Raw genomic sequence first — 25,329 nt, 5'->3', positions numbered from 1 at the left:
TTTACCCCCTTTGTCCCTTCCCTCCCCTCCCCTCTCTAGTAGCGTCAATTCTAGCTGTCATTCTTGATTGTCCTTTCCTTTACTTCTCATATTTAATGCATTAGCAAGCCCTGTGGGGTTTCCTACAGAGAACTTTTCTGTCTTCATTGACATACCATCTCTTGTTTGGAAAACATCAATAACCTTTTCATTGGTCTCTCTGCTTTCACTTTTTGTCCTTTCTTCAATCCAGTCTCACATATTAGCTAGAGAAATCCTTTAAAAGAGTAAATCTGCTTCCCTCCGCTTGCTATTCATTATTGCCTAGAATAAAATCCCAACTAAAGCAAGTTTCTCAAGTCCTGGCCCCTGCCTGCCTCTTCATATCTTATTTTATACCATTCTCTGGCCTCACTGATATTCTTTTTTTTTCTTTTTCTTTTTTTAAAAAAGATTTATTTTATTTATTTATGCATACAAGAGCTGGGTTATAGGCCAGAGGTGGGGGTGGGGGGTGGTGGTGTGAGAAGATTCACCAGAGACAGAGTGGGGAGCAGAACAGGCAGATCTACTGAAATACACTGCTGAGGGGAGCAGTGGGCGAGACAGAACAGGTCTGCTGTGCCATATGGGTCAGCTTCCTGATGAGGAAACAACTCATGCTGCAGTGGCTGTGGATAGCTTCATAATGCTGTGACTTAACCCTTTGTGCCCCAGGGAGGCCCCTTTTAGAGACTTCTAACAGCCATAAGCAAAATCATGGATGGAGATTTCTGAAGCTTAAGGAATAAAATATTCTACAAAGATTTCCAGGTCAGAAATGATTGGTGCAGTACTCTGGAATAGCAAAGCTTTATGTTGAGAATCTTCAAACCTCTGGAAAAAAGCCTGAGGAGAATTTACCAAATCCCAGATTGACCTCCCTATAAGAATCAGCTTTGGTTCATGGCTAGAAAAAAAAAAAAGCAGGGTGAGAATTTGGTGAGTTAATGACTGGGGCCTTGGTCTATTAAATGTTCAAAGCACGTACAGATGACACTGGAGTCTTGACGTGAGTGGTAGAGGAACCTGAATTCTTTTGCAGATGGAATGTGTTGTAATTTCCTAATGGCTTGAAAGAATGCCTAGAATTTCTTTTTCCTATTATAGTCACTGTTATTTCTCACAGAAGCAAGTGTGTCTTCCTGAGCTACCCGTGTCTTGAGGGGAGGAGACCTCAGCAAGGTGGGGGTGGGGGGCAATGCTGGCCTGAACAGTCGTGGCTTGGTCTCCTGGGGATCCTTGAATTCCTCACCCATAGGTGTCAGAGATGTTGTAAATCTTTATGAGCACCACATGTGGACCTTGTCAGCTCCAGAACGGGTGGCGGGAGGACTAATTCTACTGCTTCCCTCCAGGCTTTTAGTGTAACTCAGAAAAGTCAGCTTTGTGGTCATTAGCCAATTATAACAGTTTTCCATACTGAAGGATTTAGTCATCTCCTGCTTTCAGTTCATCTGGGGGAAAAGAGTGCTCAACACAATCAAGATGACAGGCTCTGTTGCATTAAATTCATTCTTTATAGTGATGAAAATAAAATTCTCTTAAATCATTTAGGGCATTGAGTACTTGATACTCAATGTGGATAAAGAGCAGGGATTATTACCACTATTTTCTAAATGTCCTCCCCCACCAGAATGTAAGCTCTAGGAGATCAGGAATTATATTTTGTTCACTGTTTTATCCTCAGGGACAGAACAGTATCCACCCAATAGAAGAGTCATAAGAAATAGATTTTGAGTAATGATCTACACAGTTCAACAAATGATGCTGAGAAGGAAGTTCAGAGCTTTAAAGAAGCATTATGCATTTGAAGGATCATTAGACTTGAGTCAGACTGACCCTGGTTTTAAATAGTTGGCACTGTCAGTTACTAACTAGTCATCTGCCCTGGGAAAATTAATTTATTGCTCTTAATCTGACTTGCTTTACCTATAAAATGAGATAATAATATCTACTTTAAAACATTGTTCTGAGGATTAATTTAGATGTTAGTGATGCTGAACATTTTTTTCATGTGCCCATTTACATCTGTATGTCTTCTTTGGAGAAGTGTTTATTTTGCTCTTCTGCCCATTTTTTGATTGATTTCCTTTTTATTGAGTTGTCTGTGTTCTTTGCAGATATTTGATTTTTGTGCTTTGCTGGATATATGACGTATAAGATGGAAAATTAATCAGCTAAAAAAAGATGAATTTTTGTCATTTGCAGCAACATGGAAGGAACAGGAGGGAATTATTGATATACTAAGTGAAATAGGTCAGAATGAGAAAGCAAATACCAGATGTTTCACTCAGATGTGGAATATAGTGAAACAAAACAAAGAAACAGACAAAACCAAACCAAAACAAACCCTAGAGATAAACCTGCAGAACTGAGACTACTAGAGGGATGGGGACAAAGGGGGGGCCCAATGGCCTAGGGTATAGGTGCTTTGATGGTGGGTATGATGTGGTGACATACATCTGAGGTGTGAACCTGTTCCCCTAAATCATATGCAATGTTGGAAACCATTGTTACCTCAATTAAAAAATATTATAAAGAACTCTGTTGCAAAATATTTTTTGTTTTGTTTTTATGTTATTTTATTTTTTGCTTCAATAGGAAAACATTTCATAAAGATATTGAATCAGAGCCCTGAAAAATCAGGTTTGGTTAATAAGACCAAATGTTGCTCTTTATTTATTTATTTGTTTTTAAAGATTTATTTATTTATGCAAGAACCAGGGTACAGGCCAGATGCACGGGAGGGTGAGAGGATTCACCAGAGACAGAGCGGGGAACAGAACAGGCAGACGGATGAAATACACTGCTGAGGGGAGCAGCGGGCGAGACAGGAGAGGTCTGCTGCACCATGTGGGACCCTCGCCCGGATGGGGGATCGAAGCGGCACTGCAGAGGCTGCGGACAGCTTCACAGCGTGATGCTCAACCACCTGTGCCACCAGGGGTGGCCCCAAACGTTGGTCTTTAAACATTGCTTCTCAAATAACTTTTGCCTAATCCTAATAGCTTCACGTTTGGGGGCAAAAGAAAACTCGGAGGGCTCTTTCCTAAACTTAGTCTACTTTCCTGAGACAGTGGTGAAGCCTATAAAATGTCAGGGGATGCGAATTAAGTGCAACTGTAAATACTGCATTAAAATGTATATTTCACTTTAAGCTACGAACACTTAGTATAATAACATTTATCAAAGGCAGGGAACACTCTGATAAAAATATCCAGTTGTGTATTTTCAATTGTTATAAAAAGCTCTCTGGGTTGCCGAAGGTCACCGCTGGGCATGGCTCCATGTGTAAGAGGTTGGGCACATAGGTCTGTGTAACATGAGTATTTCTGAGGATAAGAAATTCTGTTTGCTGCAATACAGGTTGTGTACATTTCTTTGTTTTTTTCTTCCCAAACCTATCAAGGAAAAGGTCCTGGGTTTTGTTTTTCATTTATAGAATGGGAAAGAAAAATGTGAAAACGATGTGGACAATTAGTGTATTTGTGGCTTGAATCCTTTTTTCTGAGAGAGGTTGAGTTAGCTAGTCTCCTATGTTTCCCCGTCCCAATGCCACTGACTTTTCACTTTTCTCTTTATGTCTCAAGCTTCTGAGTGGAGTGCAATTGGGTGTGTGAGCAGGACTGCTACTGCCTAAAGGGAAATAAGGAAGCTGCCCAAGCCATCTGATTTATGAGGCATTGAAAAGCACAGCTGACCAAGAATATCTCTTCCACTGGCCTGCCATCAGTGCCTGAAATTCCCATGATAAGAAATACCCTTTAAAAGTTTTCTGCAGACACGCATGGTTTATTTGGGTCAATAAGAATTATGGTAGGGAGAAAGAGGGAAGTAGGAAAATGGGAAAGTGTCTCATTAGGATGATTTATCTTATCTTATCAATCTCTTGTTTCAAGAGTGGCACATTGACAAGTAAGTATACTGCTAGGCTGGAGGGAAAGTTGGGGGCTTGAAATTTTGTGTAGCATCTTTGTGTGGACTCTGAGTTTATGGAGCCGGTGAACACCTGGGAGGAATTTTCCCTGATTGGATTGAGGAGCTAAGATATCAAAGGCAAATTTAAATGGTTCACCATTCTGTGTAAGGCCTGGTTAGGAAGTAGAGCAGATAATGACTGGAGGGCTCGCCTTTCAACTTCCCCTCCTGGTCTCTTAATTCTTGGATAACCTCAGCTTATTAATGATTCTGTTATGACCAAATAATGTTTCTTTCTTTTTTTTAAGATTTATTTATGCATACAAGAGCTGGGGGTAAAGGCCAGAGATACATGGGGGTGAGAGAATTCACAAGAGACAGAGTGGGGAGCAGAACAGGCAGATGTACTGAAATACACTGCTGAAGGGAGCAGTGGGCAAGCGAGGAGAGGTCTGCTGTGCCATGTGGGTAGCTCCCTGGCCACCCGGGGATCGAACTCATGCTGCAGAGGCTGCAGATTGCTTCATAGTGTGGTGCTTAACCCCTTGCGCCACCAGGGAACCCACCAAATAGTATTTCTGATGAACACCAAGTAGATTTATGACCAGAGGAAGATACTTTTTTAAAATAACTCCTCTCCCTCTAGTAGTCTTAGTTCCTCAGGCATAGTTCTAGGGAGATACTTTTTTACTTATTTTACATCATTGTTCATTTTTGTATGATTCCATTCTTGGTCTCCCCCCAGACCTTCTGAAACAGATTTTCTGAGGTCGGGGCTTAGGATACCATATTTTAACAAATATGTTTGCTGACTTTTATGCATATTATTTGAGACCCATTGATTAGAGACTTTAGTTGTTTGTAGGGGTTAAAAGTATGGGTTGCCAAATAAGGAATCAGAAAAAAAAAAAGTAACTATAATAAAGGAAAAATCAAAATCGACAGGGACATTCTGTAGGGGAGGAAGAGGGAGAAGGTTTGGGACGGGGTGGAATGAGCACAAGAGACTCTGGTGATGGTGCCAGATGAAATGTAGTGGGAATTTCACGGGGAAATCATGCATTGTACAAATATGAAGAATGATGTAATAAATATATATATAAAAGATGGAATAAAAAAAGTATGGGTTGCGATGATCAGTGAATCAGATTCAAATCCTAGCTTTGCCACTTATTTGTCTTGTTACCTTGGACAAGTACTAACCTGGTGCTTAATTTCCAGCTAATAAGAGTACTGACTTCTCAAGGTTATAGTGTGAGGTGAAAGGAGATAAGTCATATGAAGTTTAATATGGCATCTGGCACATAATAGAGGCAAAAGTGATAACCATTATGGTGATGAGTATATATATTGAAAAAGAGTCTTAGACAATGTTTACTGATATTAAATATTTTATTGACTAGGTACTATGTCAAAGATAAACATTAACTTTTACTTCAACACATGGCAAAAACAATTGATTTCCTAATATTAATTTCCTAATATTAATATTACCTATGATTTTTTCTGTTGTGTCTTCTTTGACTTTACTGTCTGCTCAAATCCAACTAACAGCAAGAGTTGGATGAACAAACCACCTGGTTCCTTTTCCATATCTTGTTCCCTTTATTCTCTCATATCTTTATTCCTTGTTTCCTGCCTCTTGCTCCTTCTCCTGGGTAGACAAAGTACCTATTATCTCTATTTCCCCCACCCCCTGTTTTCTTGTCATTTCTGGTCTAATTCCTTCTCCTTCATCTTGCAAGCAGAATAATTACACAGTGAAAACCCAAAGCTGAGAGAACTGTTCGAAATGCTGATAAATTTCACATTTGTTTGTTCAGGGTCATTATTGACATATGCAAAAAAAAAAAACAGATCTTGTAGCAAAATAGATCTCAGAAAACCAGACCAAGATGAAAAGAGTTAAGGTAAAATAATTGGCTTAACTCTTTCATCTTCGTATAAATTATGTGAAACAATATTACCCAAATGGCAATGTAGCAATGAGAAAGGTAGTAGATTATGTAATTATACAGTGGAATAATGGGATACATTTTAATTTGGAGTGTGGAGAAGGGACACTGGGAGAAATGCTCACCTTCAGTTCTCGTCCCTCAACTATGATCTAAAATACATGGCCATAGAGGAAAATAGTATAATTGGTTTCACCTTACATGAACTTCTTTCTGAATGCCAGGGTCCTCCTAACTGCGAGTTAGAAAGCTTGGGTTCAAAATAAGTTTTCACAATTATTAGCTGTGTGTCCTTAGATAACTCAGTCTCTTTGTATCTCAGTTTTTTCATCTGAGAAATGGAGGTGATGATATCATGCACTTCAGGGTTACTTAGGAAGATCAAATAAGGGTAACACAGGTAAAGAAAGCACTTTGAGAAGTGTCTGTCTTGTGGTCAACTCTCAATTCTTGATTGATATTGTTGTTATCTTTTATTTTTATTCACCAAGTTTGAAATGCTTGGTGATATTCTGACTAAAAAGAAAATGATCAGGGAGTTTGTGGCCAGACCATTTCACATACACCGTGAAAATTTGCCGATGGTGATTTTTTCTTTCTGGGATGCAGGGTTTGTTTACCTTTATTTCGCATAATTCACATAATTCACCATTAATCAAATAATTGTATTATGGGTTGATCATTCCCAATAAATCGTGGATATTCTTGGATTTATTAATTCATTACTAATAATGACACTTTGGAAAACGATCTCTATGACTTCTGTTAAGAAACCAGAGAGGTATTCACCATTTATTAACATCCCCTTTTTACAGAACATGCATTTTGGAAATGTCATTTTGGCCCAGTGCATATTTCTTTTTTATGAATAACATTCTGCTTTTTCAATTTTTCAGCATACATAAGATGGCTAATAATGAATCTAGGAATCTGTCCTAAAATATTGAAGGTGTTGAACTGTCACTAATGCTCAGAAAGTAGAGAAATGTTTAAATCCCTGTGGTGAAAGTGTAGGAAAGCAGAGATTAAGGTATCATATTTCAGAAAGTATTCTCAGGCAAATCATTCTCTGAGAGACTTAAAAAAACATCAGTCATGCAAGGCACACCCCTTTGCTTCTATTCCATTTTTATCATACCAATCTCCCCTGCAAAATTAAGGTTGTTCATAAATATTTTCCTTCCAAACTGTGGGAAATAAGTCATGAGTAACTTTGGTTCTTTGATAAAGTTAGGTTAGGGGACTGCTTATCATTGAAACAAAGGACACAAAAGCAATTCGGTCCTGGGCCTCTGACAAAACTCTTCAGCAGCCCAGGCGGTACTCATGCTCCTTGTTCTCAGGCATTCCAGGGGAGTGGTGAAAGGCCAGCCAGCCCAAGGAATTGTCAAGGTTCTTTTTCCCACCCTTCAGAGTTAATAAGTTTCTGATCATTTAGAAAAGGATTTGTTTTGCAAGAACCTAGAGAGTCCCAAAAAACCATGTTTACCCATAATAGGCTTGGCTTTCTGTTTAATATAGCCAGATGGACTCTGCTTTTTGGACTCGTGGTCACATCCCCATAGATTTGACCTCATTTCGTGGACACTATTAAAAGATTATCCCATTATTGAGAATTTCCATTGCATCAAATACTAAGTATTAGTAACATTCCTCTGTGGGAAAAATGATGTAATAAGAGAACATGGATGGGGTTGACCTCAGGCAATTATACAGATAGGTATGTGGAGATTATGCAACTAATTTGCTGATTAATAAAGCCCAACCGTATAGGGAGTGAAACTCTGGGGGCAGAGACTTTCCCAGTCACCCTTGAAGGATGTGCTCAGGTTCACATGCAACCATAGATGGAAATTTCATTTGACTATGTTGCCTTGGTACTAAGATGGTTATTTTGAAAGATGCCAAGGAGGAGAAAGTGTATACAGAAGTGTGTGAGAATGATGGAATGATGGAATGATGGAATGGGGTCATGAGGCGGCTAGCCGATGCTCTGTTTTATTGTTTACTTTACCGAATGGGAATACAGACATTTTGTCCCTTTTTGTTTTTTGTTTGTTTGTTTTTTCACTTTAGAAGCCAAATGATGCTCATAAGAAATGAAAACTACAGGGGAAGGGGTTGCAAGTGATATAAGAAGCAAGATACCAAGAAATTATTATGTTAGCTGGTTTTTTTTTTTTTTGAATATTGCCAGAAAAGGTGATTGAAAGAGCAGTTAAGGAATAAGATTCTAGCAAAGAAGGCTGCAAAGACGTATGGGAGCCTAGCAATTTGGTATACTAGTTCCAATTAAACTTTTAGTTGTGATTTTGCTTGAGTATACTTTAAAAGCAGTTGATTAAATTATAATTGTTTTAAAAGACAAATTGCTAAGTATGAATAATCAGTGAACTGTAAATTAAAAGGAAAAAAATCTCTCTTTTTTCCTCTATAAGGACTAGTATAACAGTAATCTATTTTTCAGATTTTTAAAAATACTGTATATATTATAACTGTGTTTTGGGGATGGGAGCTAATACTATATGTATTGCTCTGCATTTTTCCTACACAAAAATAATATAATGGACATCTTTCTGTTCATTTTTAAAATAACCATTTAAATTTCTTTTTAATGGGTAATGGTTATTTTAAATATAATGAAATGGAAAAATAAGGCAACTTGGCAATATTGAAACTCAAGAAAATCCTATATTAGATGAATTTAAAATATTTTTTTTCTGGTATGATAGACTTATCAATATGTTTTATAAATAGACACATTCCACCTACTAGGATAAGATAAGAAGCTGAGACATATTAAAGGTGATAAAGGCAGATTTCATGAAAGTATATATAGTATAATACCAATTCCATGAAAGGTATGTATTTGCATGGAAAACAGACCAGCTGCAAAGACACTAAAATATTTTCACAGGATGGCTATAATACAGGTTTATTTTTTTTAACTATAGTGTTTTTTTTGGTATTTTCAGCAGTATACTTTTATTATATTTCTATTTGGTTAAAAACTAATTGTATTATGTAAAATATAATGTACCTGATGAAAAAAAATCCTGTTCAATGACTGCAGAAAGTAAACCCATCTGACTCAGTTTCTACTCTATCCCTAAAACTTAGAGTAATAGGGTAATTATATAATACCCATGTTTGATTTTTAATTATAATTTGAGGAATTTAATTTGAATTCCCTTATTAAGAGAGGTCGTTCTTAGTTGCTTTGAAAGAGTTGGGCAAGAAATGAGACAAAACTTAGGAGATCATATTCTTTTATTACATATATGCAATATAAAAAAATTAACAAAGCAATATATATATATTTTTTGCAAGTCCACAGGACCTCAGGGAAAAAAAAGTTCTGTACGTGAAGTTAATCTTATGGCACTGTGGATCATGTTCTGTATATTCAAGTACAGAAGAAACTATGTATAGTGATTATCATGGGTACAGAAGTTGAATACTAATGAAAAACTTTAATTTGGTGAACCATCACATACACTGTGTCCAAATAATGACTACAGTAAATAATGACCATATATTGTTAATAAAGGCAAGGAGGAAACTCTTTCAATTACTCAGGTTTAAATACTAAACACAAAAATAAAACAAATTCTGTGTCTACAATAATTTTTGAAGTGTTTACAAGTGCATTGCAAATAAATGAGCTTTTTATGTTTAAGTCCATTTCCTCTTTATCCAAGCATATTTCTATTTTTATAATTTCTTCCTCATATTTTAAAGTCTCTTCTTATTTAGTATTTAAAAAAGTTTCATCACAGCTGGTATCTGTGGAATCTAACCTCTAGCCTGAAGCTGAGACTTCATGCAAATTTTTCCTTTAAGGCTGCATCTTCACATAGCTCTCCAAGAGTTCAGAGTAAAACAGCACGACTCCCTTTATGTGATCACTTGGGTCCACCGTGGCAGTGCTTCTGTTTCAGTAGGTTTTTCTTCTCACCCTTTCCTTTTCTTTCTGCAACAGCAGTCTCCAAACTTTCACAACACAAGTATTAGGTAGTAAAGTGCTTTATACAAGGAAATACTATGTACATGTGGAGAGGTTCCATTTAAAACCTCACAGATCAAAGTTCACATGTATCATTTAAGAGAAGGCTCTTTTTAAGAAATACCTTTTCTGATAGCAGGGTTAGGGATTCCTTAAAATCTCATTAATTACTTTAAGTAGCACAAATGTAACTAACATATCTGAAAATGGGAGGAGTCCTTGTTAAATGTATTGCCCTTAACGAATTACTGCTAAATATCATACTGTTATTAAAATACTCTTAATGGTTAGGAATTTCAGAATCAGTCTCATAGAAAACAGGTATCAGCATAGGTTTTTTCATTCCTCTTTATGAAATAAACTATATTTTAACATGGGCCCAAAAGAGTAGGTTAGACAAGACCCATGCATTGGAACATTTCTATACATTTTGGCACTTTAAAAAATTCCAGTTTCATTTTTGAGGTCTCCTTTCCATTAAGTTTGTGTTTTTCTACATAGAGAAGTGCCATTATGTGCTATCCACCTTTGTTGCTACTTGCACTCTCTTTTTAAAATATCCATGACTTTTCTTCCAAGAGATGGTTTCCAGCGTTGGACAAAACTTTTCATATTCACAATAAGTTTGCCTGTTCTTACATCTTCATGTCCTGCTACAAGGTACTGCAAACCTAAAAGAGAGCAAAATTAGAGGCTAGGTAGTATCATAATTTATTGAAGGAGTATATGTGACTTCAACAGTTTTATAAATGCATTGTCCAAGGTTTTATATCTTCATGGTTAAAGAGAAAAGTCATAGGCAATAATAGCTGGAATTTAATAAGCATGTACTATGTGCTAACTGCTTAGCATGATTATCTCATTTAATTTTGAAAATAACCCCATGATGTCAGTAGTATTGTTCTTGTTTTACAAATGAGGAAACTGAGGCTCAGCAAAATTAAAAAAAAACCTGTTCCTTGTCTCCCAGTAAGTAGTAGCCCTCCGACTAGCTCAGGTCTGTCTGATTGTAAAACACTCTCTCTCTCTCTCTCTCTCTTTCTCTCTCTCTCTCACACACACACACACACACACTTGCTTATTCACTGAAATGTCCTAAAAAATGTCATCCCAGTAGTAATGAATACCTATAATAGACACACTGTGGTCTCACATAATAAATCTTACAAGACAAAACAAAACAAAACAAAACAAAATAAAAGAAAACAAAAGAAAACAAAGCAATACTTCTTGGAGAACAGCTTATTCCGGGTCTAGGACAGGAAGACAGAAGGTAAGCATGGACATCTTGTTTTGCTAAAAATCAGGGAAACTTTCAAGGATTAATGGGGATCATTTATTTATTTATTTATTTTTAAGATTTTTATTTATTTATTTATTTATTTATTTATACAAGCACTGGGTACAGTCAGAAGCGCGGGAGGGTGAGAGAATTCACCAGAGCCAGAGCAGGGAGTAGAACAGACAGATTGACTGCAATACACTGCTGAGGGGAGCAGCGGGCGCAGCAGGAGAGGTCTGTGCGCCATGTGGGACCCTCCTCCAGTGGCCGGGGAGCAGCCGGGGATCGAACCGGCGCTGCAGAGGCTGCGGGCAGTTTCGCAACCCAGCGCTCAACCGCTGCGCCACCGGGGAGGCCCAGGGGGAATTATTTATTTTTTTCTGCTTTACATTTTTATTTTTTTAATGAAAAATATTTTTTTATTTTTACTTAGAGAATCATTTTAAAAGGACATAGGAGCTAGCTGGAAGGGGTTATAACTTGCCAAAGCTGTGATAATTTGAGCACCAGGAAACATCATAGTTATGTGTATTGAAAGATACCAAATCAATAGAAATTCACATGCCAAAATGACACTCAAAAAAAGAGAAAAAGAAAAACTAATCCATTATCATTTGAAGCAGTTGTTAACAGTATTTCTTAATTTGGGGCCTCCCTGGGGACACAAGGGGATAAGTCTCAGCACTATGAAGCTAACCCACATGGTGCAGTAGACCTCTCCTGTCTCATCTGCTGCTCCCCACAACAGTGAATTTCAGTCATTCAGCCTGTTCTGCTTCCCACTTTGTCTCTGGTGAATCCTCTCATCCCCCTAGCCTATACCCCAGCTCTTGTATGCATAAATAAATAAAATAAATCTTTAAAAAATTATTTCTTAATTTGAAAATTGGAAATTAAAGGAGGAAGAATTTAGCATTATCCTGTCTTTTCAATAGGAAATGTATTTCATGGTAACCTAACAGTTCAGCTTGGGAGAGAAAGATCCTCAGAAAAGTTTCTTAAATGAAGGGAATTAGATGAAATTAGGAAAAAAAAAAGTTTTTCAAACTGTAATGAGATTATTGATTCAAGAAGGGTGATAAACTGGTGATAAATCATTAAATGGATGCTTAATGGGAAACTGGATGTTTGTATAGTGACTATACAAACATGTTTGTATAGTGACTAAGTAACACCACACTCATTATTTTCTAGACTCAAAAGGGAAAACAAAACTGCCTAGTAACCTAGTAGACAGACTTGACTGTCCTCCCTCCAACCCAAGGGTCAAGTTCAGCAACAGTGATAGTAGGTCATCCAGGGTCAGTGTGTCTTCTGATGGGATTCAACAACATCTAATGATGAATTCCAGCCAAATATTTATTTATTTATTTATTTATTTAAATTTTTTTTCAACCACTGCACCACTAGGGGAGGCCCCCAAGTTTTTCTTTTTTTAAGAACTATACATTTTAATGTCTAACTTAGCATTTAAGACATGCTTTTTACTTTCCAAATGTATATATTTTGTTGTTTACAAATGCAGGATGCCTATTTTAATATTGTGAAATTGGTTTTTCTCAAGTCTCTTTTTAGAGATTATAGGAAATACAGGGGGTAGAGGGGCAACCTAAATGACACCACAAGGGACTGGACAGCCAGTTATAGAAAATTGGATACTCTACAGTATACCTGGCCTAGTTCCTTAACACTAATAATTACTTCAACAACAATAAAAAAAGTAAACCAATGTACTTGTATAAAAGAGAATTGTGGCACTTAAAAGCCAGGTACAACATGTGATTCTGGATTGAATACTGGCCAGGATGAACCAGCTGTAAAGGACTTATGGAATCAGCTGGGAAATCTGAATAGCGTTCAAGTATTAGATTATATGAAAGTAAACTAAAACTGAATGTAAAGATCATTAACAAAGTAGTTTGTAGAACGGGCCATAAACAATGATTTTATTGTACTTAAAAATACAATATATATCTGCAGAGAGCAAAATCTGAAAGGATTTACACTAAGATGTTAACAAAGATGATTTTTAAGGGTTAGAAATGTCAAGCTTAAAATTTTCTCCTATATTGCTATAATATAGTTGCTTCTATGATATTAAAAAGGGTTATTTGAAACAATATTTAAAGTAATCAGTCCTAAACTTAAAGAAAAATGTGATGGTGTTTTCAAAAAAAGAGAGGGGAAAATGACAGAGATTTCAAACACTAGAGAGCACAAATGTAGGATGGAGAATGTGGTATTTAAATCCTTAAAGGGTTACCTTGGCTTCTATATTAAAAAAAATACAATATTTAATTAACAGAGTGGCTAAAATATAGTGGTCTTGAGATTGTATCATTTCTGAAATAATGAAATCACTTTTAAAAATAATTTTTAGGAAGCGTCAGTGTTAAGTCTAGTCTTTTTAATGAACTTGCTTAGAAACTAGAAGTACAATAAATATTATAGGAGCTTGCCATTAAATAATTAATTAATTAATTCATTAGTTTAAAGATTTTTATTTATTTTTTACAAGCACTGGGGTACAGGCCAGAGGTACAGGCCAGAGGCATGGGAGGGTGAGAGCAGAACAGGCAGAAGGACTGAAATACACTGCTGAGGGGAGCCAGTGGGTATGACAGGAGAAATTTGCCGCACCCTGTGGGAATCTCCCTGGCCAACCGGCAATCGAACCGGCACTGCAGAGGCTGCGGACAGCTTCACAGTGCTCTGCTCAACCAACCTGCTTTGCCACTGGGGAGGCCCTGCCATTAATTTAAAAGATACATATAATTAAACAAAAATGATATGAAATTTAACAATGACTAATCCATAAATTATGGGTAGCATCAAGCCAAAAACAAGCATGAAAATGTTATCTGTTGCATCACATTACGATTTACATTTTATTTTCCTATTTCAATACTTTTGATAGGTACTTTGCTACATACTCAAGGGTATAACATTTATTTTGTATCCTTAGAAAAAGAAAATAATATACTTCAGTGCTTGTCTTCACATTTCTTCACATTCTAAAGTATATGGTTGCAACCTAAGGACCAAAAATGGATGAATGGATCAAGAATATTTGGTTTATATACACACACTGGAATATTACTCAGCAATCAAAAAGGACAAACTCCTGCCATTTGTAACAACATGAATGGGGTTGGAAGGAATTGTGCTAAGAGAAATAAGTCAGAAGGAGAAAGACAAATACCAGATGGTGTCACTTAGAGGTGGAATACAGAGAAAGCAAACAAAGGGTGAGATAAAACCAAACTTAAAAACTTGAAAGATGACTATAGAGTTGAGGAATCCAGAGAGGGGAGGGGAAGAGACTGGAGTAAGAACAGAGTGGCAAGGAAACACAATGAACTTTGGTGGTGGACTATGGGTGCACTATGGTAATAACACCTGTATTTTCAAAATGTAATCATGTAAAACAATGTTACCTCAATAAAAACTATATATATGTGTATATATATATATATATATGATTGATGAATTAGTAAATGTATATTTGAATGTAGGAGTGGATGAATTTGCAGGGAACTTAGATTAGATTGCTTCTTTTTCAAAAGTAGCAAAGGAAGCAAGTTGGCGTGTAAGATTTCAGGTTTTCTTATCAACTTTCTTGGCCTTAGCTACTGAACTTGTAAAAATGGAAAAACAAAGTGAAATGAAAGAGTGGTTTTGCTTTGACAGGTTCCAATCTTTTCTTCAAAGCAAGTAAACATGTTTTCAAGAATTCTTTGAATAATTGAGCTTATGTTTTCAATTGTGATGAACTCAGTTGATTCTTTGACTGTTTGGCAGAAACCTGATTAGGAAGTATAGTTCACTTCCTGGAGGGTGGCTCAGATGGTCAAAGCTTTTGTTTTTAATGTCTTACTAAAAAACTGGGTGGGTTTCTTTTTTTTATTTTCTTTTGCCAAGACAGTAGAAAGAGCTTATAGCAAGAGCCCCACCAGACAGATCACTGGGAAATAGAACTTCAGTGAGCGACTCTTAGTTTCCTGTATTCAAAATCCAAGGTTCTGAATATTTCACTTCTTTGGAAATATATCTATTTATTATTTAAAATGTATGTTTCCTTTTCTTAAATTAAAATTAAATTTCCTTAAATTAAATTTAAATTTCCTTAAATTAAAATTTAATTTTACTTAAAATACTGGAGCAGTATAAAAGGATCTGAGAAATTAGTTAATAGTCAAAAAAGTCGAGTTTTGTAGTATTAAAATTGTTTAAGTTGGGGGAATATTTTATTGGCGGTTTGTCTCTCCCTGTTTTCTGTCCATTTCTTTCAAATTTATTAATCAAAGAGCAAAAATAACTTCATATTAACATAACTGTGGTTTTCAGGACTTACATTTGGAAAGAATTTGATTCAGAACATAAATCATGCACCTGTGCTATCTATCATAGTACTACATAACCCGGGAACAACAACAGAGGATTAAAAAAAATTATGTTTTACTAGAACTGACTATCTGGGCGATGTTACTATTATTTGGGTACTAATGGTAGGTGCTGGAAACACTAGGATCAAAAATCTAAATCCTGTCCTCAATTTAATAAGGGAGACAGAGAAAGAAGCAGCCAATGACCCAGAATGAAGAATGTACCTGTAGGGTGTACAGGTAAAAATCCTGCACTTGTTTGTCTCTATCTGTGCCATAACATTTTAAGGTGCAGTTTTCCCTTCATTTCAAGTTTCTCTAAAATGCTACAGTTTTTTTGTTTGTTTGGTTCTGCTGTTTCTAATTTGAAACCAGAATGATCATTTAATGAAAAACAAGATGACGTGAACTTGAGAGTTGTTTTCCTATCTAGGAGAAACAGATGCTTCTCATACAACAGTAAAAATGAATTCAATGTTATTTGCACAGATGGACTTTTGCATGTGAACTTCCTTTGGGAGCAAGTTCTACCCAGGGCACTGTAATGGGACCTAGCTTTCCGATAAAGTATTATTGGCAGATGAATTCATGAAAGTGGTTTCTATGCTATTGGCATCTCGAACCATATAAGGCTTCTTCTATGTTAGGACAGAGATTATTACATTGTTGGATTTTAAATATCTTACTTTTATAAAACGTGGAAGAGAAATAATTTTTTGATGTCAGTTCAAAGAATTCCATTTGGATTTTGCCCAAAATTCAGATGGTAAAAAGAAGAGATGTGCTTGCTGAGTTTATTTAGATTGTAATTCAGAGAATGTAGGACAAGCAGCAAATCACCAGGACAAGCAGCAAATCACCTAGTTATTAAACCAGAAAAGTCTAATGCTCACCAGGATAGAGGATTGGACAAGTGCAGCCTCTGCTCGTCCATGATTCTGGATATAATGTTCGCTTTCCTCGTAATATTTTCAATTTGGTGGATTTTAATACTTTTTTTATCTTCACATTGACCTCAGCATGAGATCCTTTATCATGAGCTGATAAAATCTTTATTTTTAGCACTGTAACAACATAATTCCCAAAGTCAAAATGTATAGAATTTCATATTACCTTTTGATATTTGAACAACTTACATATGCATCACACAGTATAATGGAAAAGTGAACTAATGATGATGAAAATGTAGAAATTTGCTTTAAAAATCATTAGATTCAGTTATACACTGGCTTCATCTCATTATTTGTATTAACTATATTCTTTCTTCTTAGACATTTTCAACTGCTAGTCCCATATCTGTATGCTAAGAGAAAAATCAGCCATTTGCATATTGAAAACATAATCTTAAGCACATTCAGTTAGCAAATCTAAATAGAACAAAGATACATTGGAAGTAGAAATATCTGGTTTTTAATTTTTTTTAATTTGGATTACAACTATATTATACTTTTATGCCTGGTTGTGTTTAATGATATGACATAGATCAAAATGTTATTGCCAGAATATATTTCAAGTATCCTAAGGAGATTAAATAATATTAATTATCTAGTCTTCTTCCTTTAGAATAAAATACAAATTGACTGGTATTAGGGAGGCTGTCTTAGTGATGTCAGAGCTCTAGTATTCTATATCACTCATGATTCTATTTAGCTCTTCTATTTAAAACAATGACTATAACTGGGGATTTAGAAATATGATAAATGGGGGTGGAGAAGAAAGTTGACCTAAGGAAAAACATGTTCAACATTATAAGGAGAGTTCTTACTGGCTTATCTGTATCTCAGTGGAGGATTCTTTGCAAGGAGGGAAACCTATACAGGCTGGTGCCATACAACCCTCTTTTTAGAATCACCAAATCTTAGACTTCTAAGGGGTTTTAAGAACTCATCTAGTCTTAATTAAGTCATCTAGTCTCATCTAGTCTAACTCATACTGCACTTAATTAAGACCAAGGTATATCATTATGAACACTTAAGTTTCTCTTAAGTAGAAAATAATACAATTGTATGAAAAGATGCCAACTAGGTTGTTTATAAATTCAGTTTGAAAGTTGCCAAATCCGTGTGATAATGAAAACCAGTCAATCTTTCCATTCAATAGACTAATTTGGGACAAAACCTATTTTTTTTTTTTGCTCTAAATTTATTTTTATTTATTGGGCGTTATACATTTTAAAGGTTTCCTTTTATTATTTAATGAAGCTGGCAGGTGAAAGTAGGGGAATATGCATGTAATTTTAGATAGGATTTATGAGGTTTTTAACATTACTTTTTTATCTTTAATGAGACTACATTCAATGTTATCAAGAACCTTAACACTTGGTGTCAGGAAGCATGGTTTAAATTTTTCCTTTTCATTTTAATGCACATTACAACTGTATGAATTATAAACAATAAAAAGCCTCAGACACTAGTGAAGAATATGTTGGCAAGAGAAGGAATATAATATATTTTATAGGAAAGACAAAACCAACTAAAATTTGAAGATAAGATCAATCTTTACTTAGGGAAAATCTTTACTATATGCTGTTTTCCTGTCATCTTAGAAAGGTAAAGGTGTATACAGCATACAGAGAGGGCAGGCAAGAGACTTAGGAGGCAGCTGGTCTCATTGCCTTCCAAATATATATCCTCTTTCTCCTCCCTGTCTTTTACTGAGCATCTAGTATATGCAAGTTAATGTGCTAAGTGCTTTTTTAAAAATCTCATTTGATGGGAAAGGTGGCATCATCCCTATTTTACAGATGTGTAAGTCTGGAGAGATTAAGTCACCCATCCAATAAACCAGCAATCAAACCATGTAAGTCTGAGTCTGAAGCTTTCAGCTCTTTATCACTGTGAAATACCACTTTAAACTTTATTATCACTACATAATAAACTAGTATGGGAATTGTTTAGGCGACAAGAGATGCCCCTTTTAGTTAACCAAGACAAGAAGCACCCGTAAGAAAGGAAACCTCCTTTTATTGTTTGCCTGTTATAAATGTTGGACAATCTTTGCATTTGTTCTACCAGCTCCTCATCAGGACTTTCAGTACTATCTCTATTAGAAAAATCTAGCTCAAGACCAGAATACTGTTTGGTATTATTATGTAAAACTTACTCTTTGATTTATTAAGAATGTCATAAACTGGACCACTCATTTCCTTAAAAAAAAATCTTTGTACTAAGTTTGAATAGATTCTTAGAAGCACTCAAGAATAGATTCTCAAGCAGCATTTGGTTTGAACTCACCATATGAGTATTTCATTCCACAGAATGCCTTGGGGTTTCCTAATACCTGTTCTTTACATTCACATTTGCCTGCAGAAAGCAAATGAAAAATGGTGTTAATTATTTAGAAGAAAAGAAAATTAGTAAGTGAATCTATATAGCATAACTCTTCAAGGTTTGAGTTATTCAAACAAAGCAATTCCTAAGTACTTAGAAACCATGAAAATTCATTCAAAAAAAGTAGAATCACTTTCTGAATTAGTTATCACCCAATAATAAAGTATTGCTTTAAGAGGAATGTAGAAATGTACAAAAATGATATATTTTAATGCTTTAAATTGATGTTATGATATAGTCTGATACTATTCCATGCAGAAAGGAACACCTCCATGGATAACCTATAGGAAAGACAGTTACCTTTTTTTTTAAAAGATTTATTTATTTATGCATACAAGAGCTGGGGTACAGGCCAGAGATGCAGGCGGGTGAGGAGATTCACCAGAGACAGAGTGGGGAACAGAACAGGCAGACTGATTGAAATACACTGCTGAGGGGAGCAGCGGACAAGACAGGAGAGGTCTGTTGCACCATATGGGTAAGCTCTTTGACTGGGGATCAAACTTGTGCTGCAGTGGCTGCCCATAGCTTAATTGTGCTGAAACTTGTGCCACCAGGGAGGCCCAACGCTACTAAATTTTAAAGAATTTATTAAGTACATATAATATGCAGATCATGGTGCTATATATACACTTTGGAGTGTATATAGATGAGCAAGATACAATTCTTAAAGCTTATAATTCAGTAATGTGAATAAAGTAAGTTTATGAACAGTAATGAGTGTTCTAAGATAGGTACAATATACTATATGCATGGGAAGGGCTTCTTTTTTAGGAAAATGGAAAAAAAATCTTCATGGCTGAAGGATTTGAAATGGACTTTGAAGAAAAATAGGATATCTCCCCCAAATTAAAATTATATGTTACAATTGTTACATATGAGAGATTTGCCAGGATCTGTACAAAACTTTCAAAATGCCTTTGTACATGGTCTACAGATAGCATTCTCATATTTATGATGTTTCTTCTCAAGGCTGTGATCCTTGGGGACAATAGTTATGTTTTATTCACCTTTATATTCCTGAACTCCAGAATGTGTAGGATTTTTGTTCTTACTTTTTTTTGATGATTAGATATATTTTTACCCTTTCCTTCACCTCCTGGCCTCATGCATTACATTTCATAGGTACTGAATGGTAATAATAGCAGGTAGCATTTACCTAAGAGTACTAACTATGAACCAGATACTATTTTAAGTGCTTTATATTTATTTACTCATCTCAGACTCTAATGGGTGGACATTTAACAGGAATGTAGTGATAAAACAGTAAAGAAATATAAGAAAGAGTAGACTCAAGGAAGAGTCAGTGGTTCTATTTATCTGGGATACAAATTAAGTAAAGAATTGAAGGAGGATCTTGATTAATATACAATTTGGGCCTGACTTTAATTCAATAAAGGGGAATTTTCAAAGCGATCAGCTTAAAGTAGGTACATGAATTTAAAGTACATGCATGTATGAAAATTAAACAAGTTGTACCATTATCAAAAGGTTTAGAATAGAGGTGTAATGATGGCAGAATCAATGGAGGCAGTTTCTAATCAATTAGAAACTAGTGAATTGATAACAATAGTAACTAATTTGAGTGACAACTATAAGCTATAAACTGTGCAAATTACTTTATCCATATGATCTTGATTAATATTTACAATAATCTTATAAGATAGACTTACTAGCAAATAAAAAAAATGAAAGCTTGGAGAAATTAGCTTGCCCAAGGCAGCATAGCTGATTTATGGAAAAGTCAGATTAAGCCTGGATTCTGGGGGAATCTGAACCCTCTGATCTTTAAGTCAAATGGAATGTGTATTCAGAGGCAACTATGGATCTAGAAGAAAGGAAGAAATATTTAGGGTCTACAAATCTCATCAATGTATTGCATGAGGACAAGGGAAGTGGAAGCATAAAAATAAACTCAAAGTTTTCATCTAATATGACAGAGAAGGTTGTAGAATTACTAACAAATAAGGAAGTTGGGAGGAGAGCATATCAGGGGTCCATAAATCAGGGTTCTTCATTAGCAATCAATTGCTTAACTTAAATATTGAGGGGATGTCAGTAACTCATAGAAAGAAGAAAAAGCTGAAAAACCAGAACTCAGAAAGGACCAGAATAGGAGAGTGTTAGAGACCTGGGTAAGAGCAACTAATGAGCAGTTACTTTTATAGTTCTGGCATTAGAATCATGAACTCTAATCATTTTCAGGCTGTCAATTCCAGCTGAAGAATTAAATTCCAGGCAGAGAACAACTAACTGGGGATATCACATGTCAGAAAGGTGGTTTTCCAAAGAAATTTGTGTTGAGGGCCTCCCCAGTGGCGCAGCAGTTGAGCACTGGGTTGTGAAGTTGCCACAGCCTCTGCAGCGCCGGTTTGATCCCCGGCTGCTGGGCATGCAGACCTCTCTTGCCGCCCGCTGCTCCCCTCAGCAGTGTATTTCATCAGTCTGCCTGTTCTGCTCTCCACTCTGGCTCTGGTGAATTCTCTCACCCTCCCACGCTTCTGACTATACCCCAGTGCTTATATAAATAAATAAATAAATAAATAAATCTTAAAAAAAAAAAAGAGAAATTTGTGTTGAGCTAGCATAGAAATAGCAGGAAGGAAAAAGAAATGGATTGGTCAGGCAAAACCAAGAGGTTTATGTGAGGATAATATAATAAATTAGAGATGTTGACAGAACACCTCGGTGGAAAATAGAGTATGATTCTAGTGAGATGGTTAGGTAGACATAGTGATGTGGAAAAAGGTGATATATTGGTTCTAGCTAAAAATGCTGTAGACATCAGAGAATGAAATGTGGAAAGTCACAGTAGAATTAAATAGTGGGAAAGAGAAATCAAGAGTGCTTAAAATTAGCTGTTGTGATATACTAAATAATATTGCTTGTAATCGAATATTACTCAGCATTCAAAAAAGATAAACACATGCAATTTGCAGCAACATGGATGGCACTGGAAGGGATCATGCTCAGTGAAATAAGCCAAAAGGAAAAAGAAAAATACCGGATGGTCTCACTCATAGCAGGAATCTAGAAAACTTAAATAAGGGACCAGGAAAATGAATAACTATAAGAAAGTGAAAATCAAAATCAACAAAAAACTATGAACCAGAGACACTTTTTGGGGGGTGGGGGCGGGAGGGGAGGGATTGGGGTCAGAATGGGGGTTGCAATTGTATGGGGAATATAAAAATAAAATTTATTATTAAAAAAAAAAAGAAATTGTAGTAACCTAAGTGGATAGCTCAGAACCTTTGATAATTCCACCATAGCCAGTAACCACCATGCTAGAAAACCTAGTGAACAGCCAAGGGGCATATATTATTCCTCAACATATACTCTGCTCTTTAGCCCTTCTACCTATAAGTGCATACAATTTAGGTCTGTAATTTGAAGATCTTTCTTAGGCTGTTTTCTAATACTTCCTTTTCATGTATTAAGAATTCAGACATTAAAATTTGTTTTTGAATGAATCTTGGTTGTTCAGCCTTAAACCCAGATGTTTTATTACAAGAAACCTGGAAGGGGGGCCTCCCTGGTGGCGCAAGGGGTTAAGATGCAACCTATGAAGCTATCTGCAGCCTTAGCAGCATGAGTTCGATCCCTGGCCAGGGAGGAACCCACATGGCGCAGCAGACCTCTCCTGACTCGCCCGCTGCTCCCCTCAGCAGTGTATTTCAGTCAGTCTGCCTGCTCTGTTCCTTGCTCTGTCTCTGGTGAATCCTCTTACCTCCCACACCTCTGGTCTGTACCCCAAATAAATAAATCTTAAAAAAAAAAAGAAACCTAGAAGGGGAGAAAAACCTATTTACAATGGGTTATTGAGAATTCTTTTAAAGCAATGTTTGTACTTATATGGTACTAGTTAAAGTCATTTTTTTTTTTGTTCAGAAGTGAGGTTTCATATGACATTCTCTGTCTCACAGGAAGTGGTAGAAATTAAAAGGATCTTATTGGTATAGTGCATTATGCGCCTAGTTGAAGGCTGTTTTTTGGGTGGCAGAAAGTTTTTAGTAGGTAGTTAGCAGTGTAGGATCAGGCTTCCCAAAATGTTTAGACAGGCTTTTCTCAAGATGTCAAGGTCAAGTTTTTTCCAATACATGTCATTTTGGTATATGGAACTAAGGTCAGTCAAGGCCCTGTATGTCTCAGGAGAAACTGCGGTCATAACCTAAAAGAATGAAGACGACCCAGATTAAGGGTCATCTCCAGAAATAACCTGTAATCACAGAAACCTATCTTAAGGTAGGGCAAATATCTAGAGGCAAGTTTTTGTCCTATGAAGTCATCTCCTACTTCCCCTCCTATCTCCTTCAGTCCCTCATTTCACCCGCTTCCCTTTCATTTGGTCTTTCTTCCTAATAATCTTTCTGATGTTAATTTGTTTGCCAGTCCAGCCCAAGAAGCACCCAGAGGATGGGGGAATTTCCTTCCCCCTTTGTGCCTATAGGAGATAGGCACACATATTTGAGAATGAACCATAGACCTTAGAAAATGAATTACCTTTTTTTATTGTTGTTGAAAAAAGGTGCCCATGAGCACTATTCTATACTTAGTGGGAATATTGAAGTTTAGCAGGAAATGGAACAATGTCTTCCTCAATCTGAGCTCCTCCAGATGGATTTCAGAGGCTCTCTAGGGATATCATAGACCTAACAGCTGTTGTGGATGTGAAAATCGAATCATTCTGATGCCAGCATGTTATGTGTTTAATGGATGTGCTGCCAGCAAACTGGTAATATGGTGATTGGCTTGATGAATATCCTATGCTCCTAAAAACTCAACTATTGCAGATTTGAATTAACAAAGTTGGAAAATTATGAAAATCACTGTATTAGAAAAATAGAATAAATCTTTAAAGCGTACTTATTAACGTTCAAATCATAGAATTCAGACTTTGTAGATTTAAGGCAAAAAATTAATGGGAAAGATTCCTTTTTCCTTTTTTAAATGTTAACAAGATAAACATGACAGATTTATTTTACCATCTTTCCCACCTTCTTTCTTGTGAATTAAAATAAAACCATTCGGAAAATGATAATAAAATAAGTTAAGTGAAACTACACTATGGGATTGGAAACACCAGTGTTTCTCAATTTGGAGTACTTGATTCTTAAAAAGGCCCTAAGTTCTCTTATGAGAATGTGTTAAAATTGTGGCTTCTTAACCCTGCTCCACCCAGACTGGTCTCCTTGCTGTTTTCCGAGTAAGCCAGGCCTATTTCCACCTCAGGGCTTTACAGTTGTATTTTCTACCTACACCTTCCAATCTCTGTGACTTGTTTATTTCCCTACCTCCTTTGGGCTTTTTCCTCAAACGTCACCTTTCATAGGACTTTCCCTGATCATCCTATTTAAAAGTATACCCCTCCCAAGCATATCTTACTCCCAACTCTGCTTTATATTCTATTATACTAAATATTTTACTTATTTGATTATGAGCTATCCTTCCCTGCAAACATGTAAACTCCTTAGAGTCTGGGATTTTTGTCTGTTCAGTATCAGTACTCAGTAAACATTTTTTTTTTATAAATTCATAAAGAACTACAAATTAATAAGAAAATTACAAGCAGGAAATTCATGGAAGAGGACTCCTAAATGGCTAAGAAACTGAAAATTTATTAAAAGTTATTGATAGTAATTAAGAAAATGCAACTAAAAATGGGGAGATTCCATTTCACACCCATCAGATTGATAAAAATTGAGATACTTGGTAACATTTACTTAGAAGTCCCATAAGATAGTCAATGAGCTAAATGTGTCTGAGTTAATGACTTAGAATAGTGCTGGGCCCCTTGTATATGCATTACACAAAAATTTATTACACAAACACAAAGTGTTAGTGAGGATGTAGAGCGACAGGATGGCATACACTGCTGGTGGAATGTAAGTTTATATAACCACTTCAGAGAGTTCTTTGGCAATATATGGCACATTTGACAATAAGCACACTTGCGAGCCAAGAGTTTCTAGGTTGTACTTTAGAACAAGCATCAGCAACATTATAAAGGGACAGATAATAAATATGTTAGGCTTTGGAAACCAAGAGTTAAACCTAAAGCTATCACGTGGGTACTTAATAAACACTTAAATCTTAGAGCAAATAGCTTGCAGACTATAGATGACAAGCCACATTTGCCTAGAGGATTATAGTTTGCCACCTCATTCTTTTAGTGAAACCAGTTCTCAAGTATACGAAGTCACGTATAAGAGAACATTCATGGTAGCATTATTTATAAATGTGGAAAACTGGACATTGGTAATATCCTAGATGGTAAACAATAGGAGAATAAAAGTAGTATATTCATGTAACAGGATGGATACCTCTTTAAAAATATATCTAATTCAGGTTAAAAAAGGTTTAAAAGGATAGTTAAGTTATGTGCATGAATTTTAAAAACATATATTTTATGCTACATAAACATATATATTAA

The 25,329-nt window shown here is 35.9% G+C and overlaps 1 protein-coding gene and 1 long non-coding RNA gene across 6 annotated transcripts in view; one reads left to right on the top strand and one right to left on the bottom strand.

Annotated features, from left to right (window-relative positions):
• LOC119247414 (uncharacterized) overlaps nt 1-25,329 on the top strand; it is a 72,448-nt gene that overhangs the window by 44,958 nt on the left and 2,161 nt on the right. The gene's annotated exons all lie outside the window — the stretch shown is intronic.
• Nucleotides 9,152-25,329, bottom strand: part of NTN4 (netrin 4) — a 100,872-nt gene continuing 84,694 nt past the window's right edge. For all 4 annotated transcript variants that reach the window (XM_037513839.2, XM_037513837.1, XM_037513838.2 and 1 more), the window contains exons 8-10: nt 18,801-18,869; nt 16,461-16,631; nt 9,152-10,571 (exon numbers count right to left, since the gene is read on the bottom strand). In XM_037513839.2, coding sequence (XP_037369736.1) covers nt 10,435-10,571; nt 16,461-16,631; nt 18,801-18,869 — 377 coding nt within the window. In that variant the 3' untranslated portion in view covers nt 9,152-10,434. The remainder of the gene's footprint in view (nt 10,572-16,460; nt 16,632-18,800; nt 18,870-25,329) is intronic.

Source organism: Talpa occidentalis, unplaced genomic scaffold, assembly GCF_014898055.3.
Source record: "Talpa occidentalis isolate TD23 unplaced genomic scaffold, MPIMG_talOcc4v2.1 talOcc4.16, whole genome shotgun sequence".
NCBI classification, from domain to species: Eukaryota; Metazoa; Chordata; class Mammalia; order Eulipotyphla; family Talpidae; genus Talpa; species Talpa occidentalis.
Note: the sequence above shows the minus strand (reverse complement) of the source record. Positions and strands in the feature narration are given on the sequence as shown.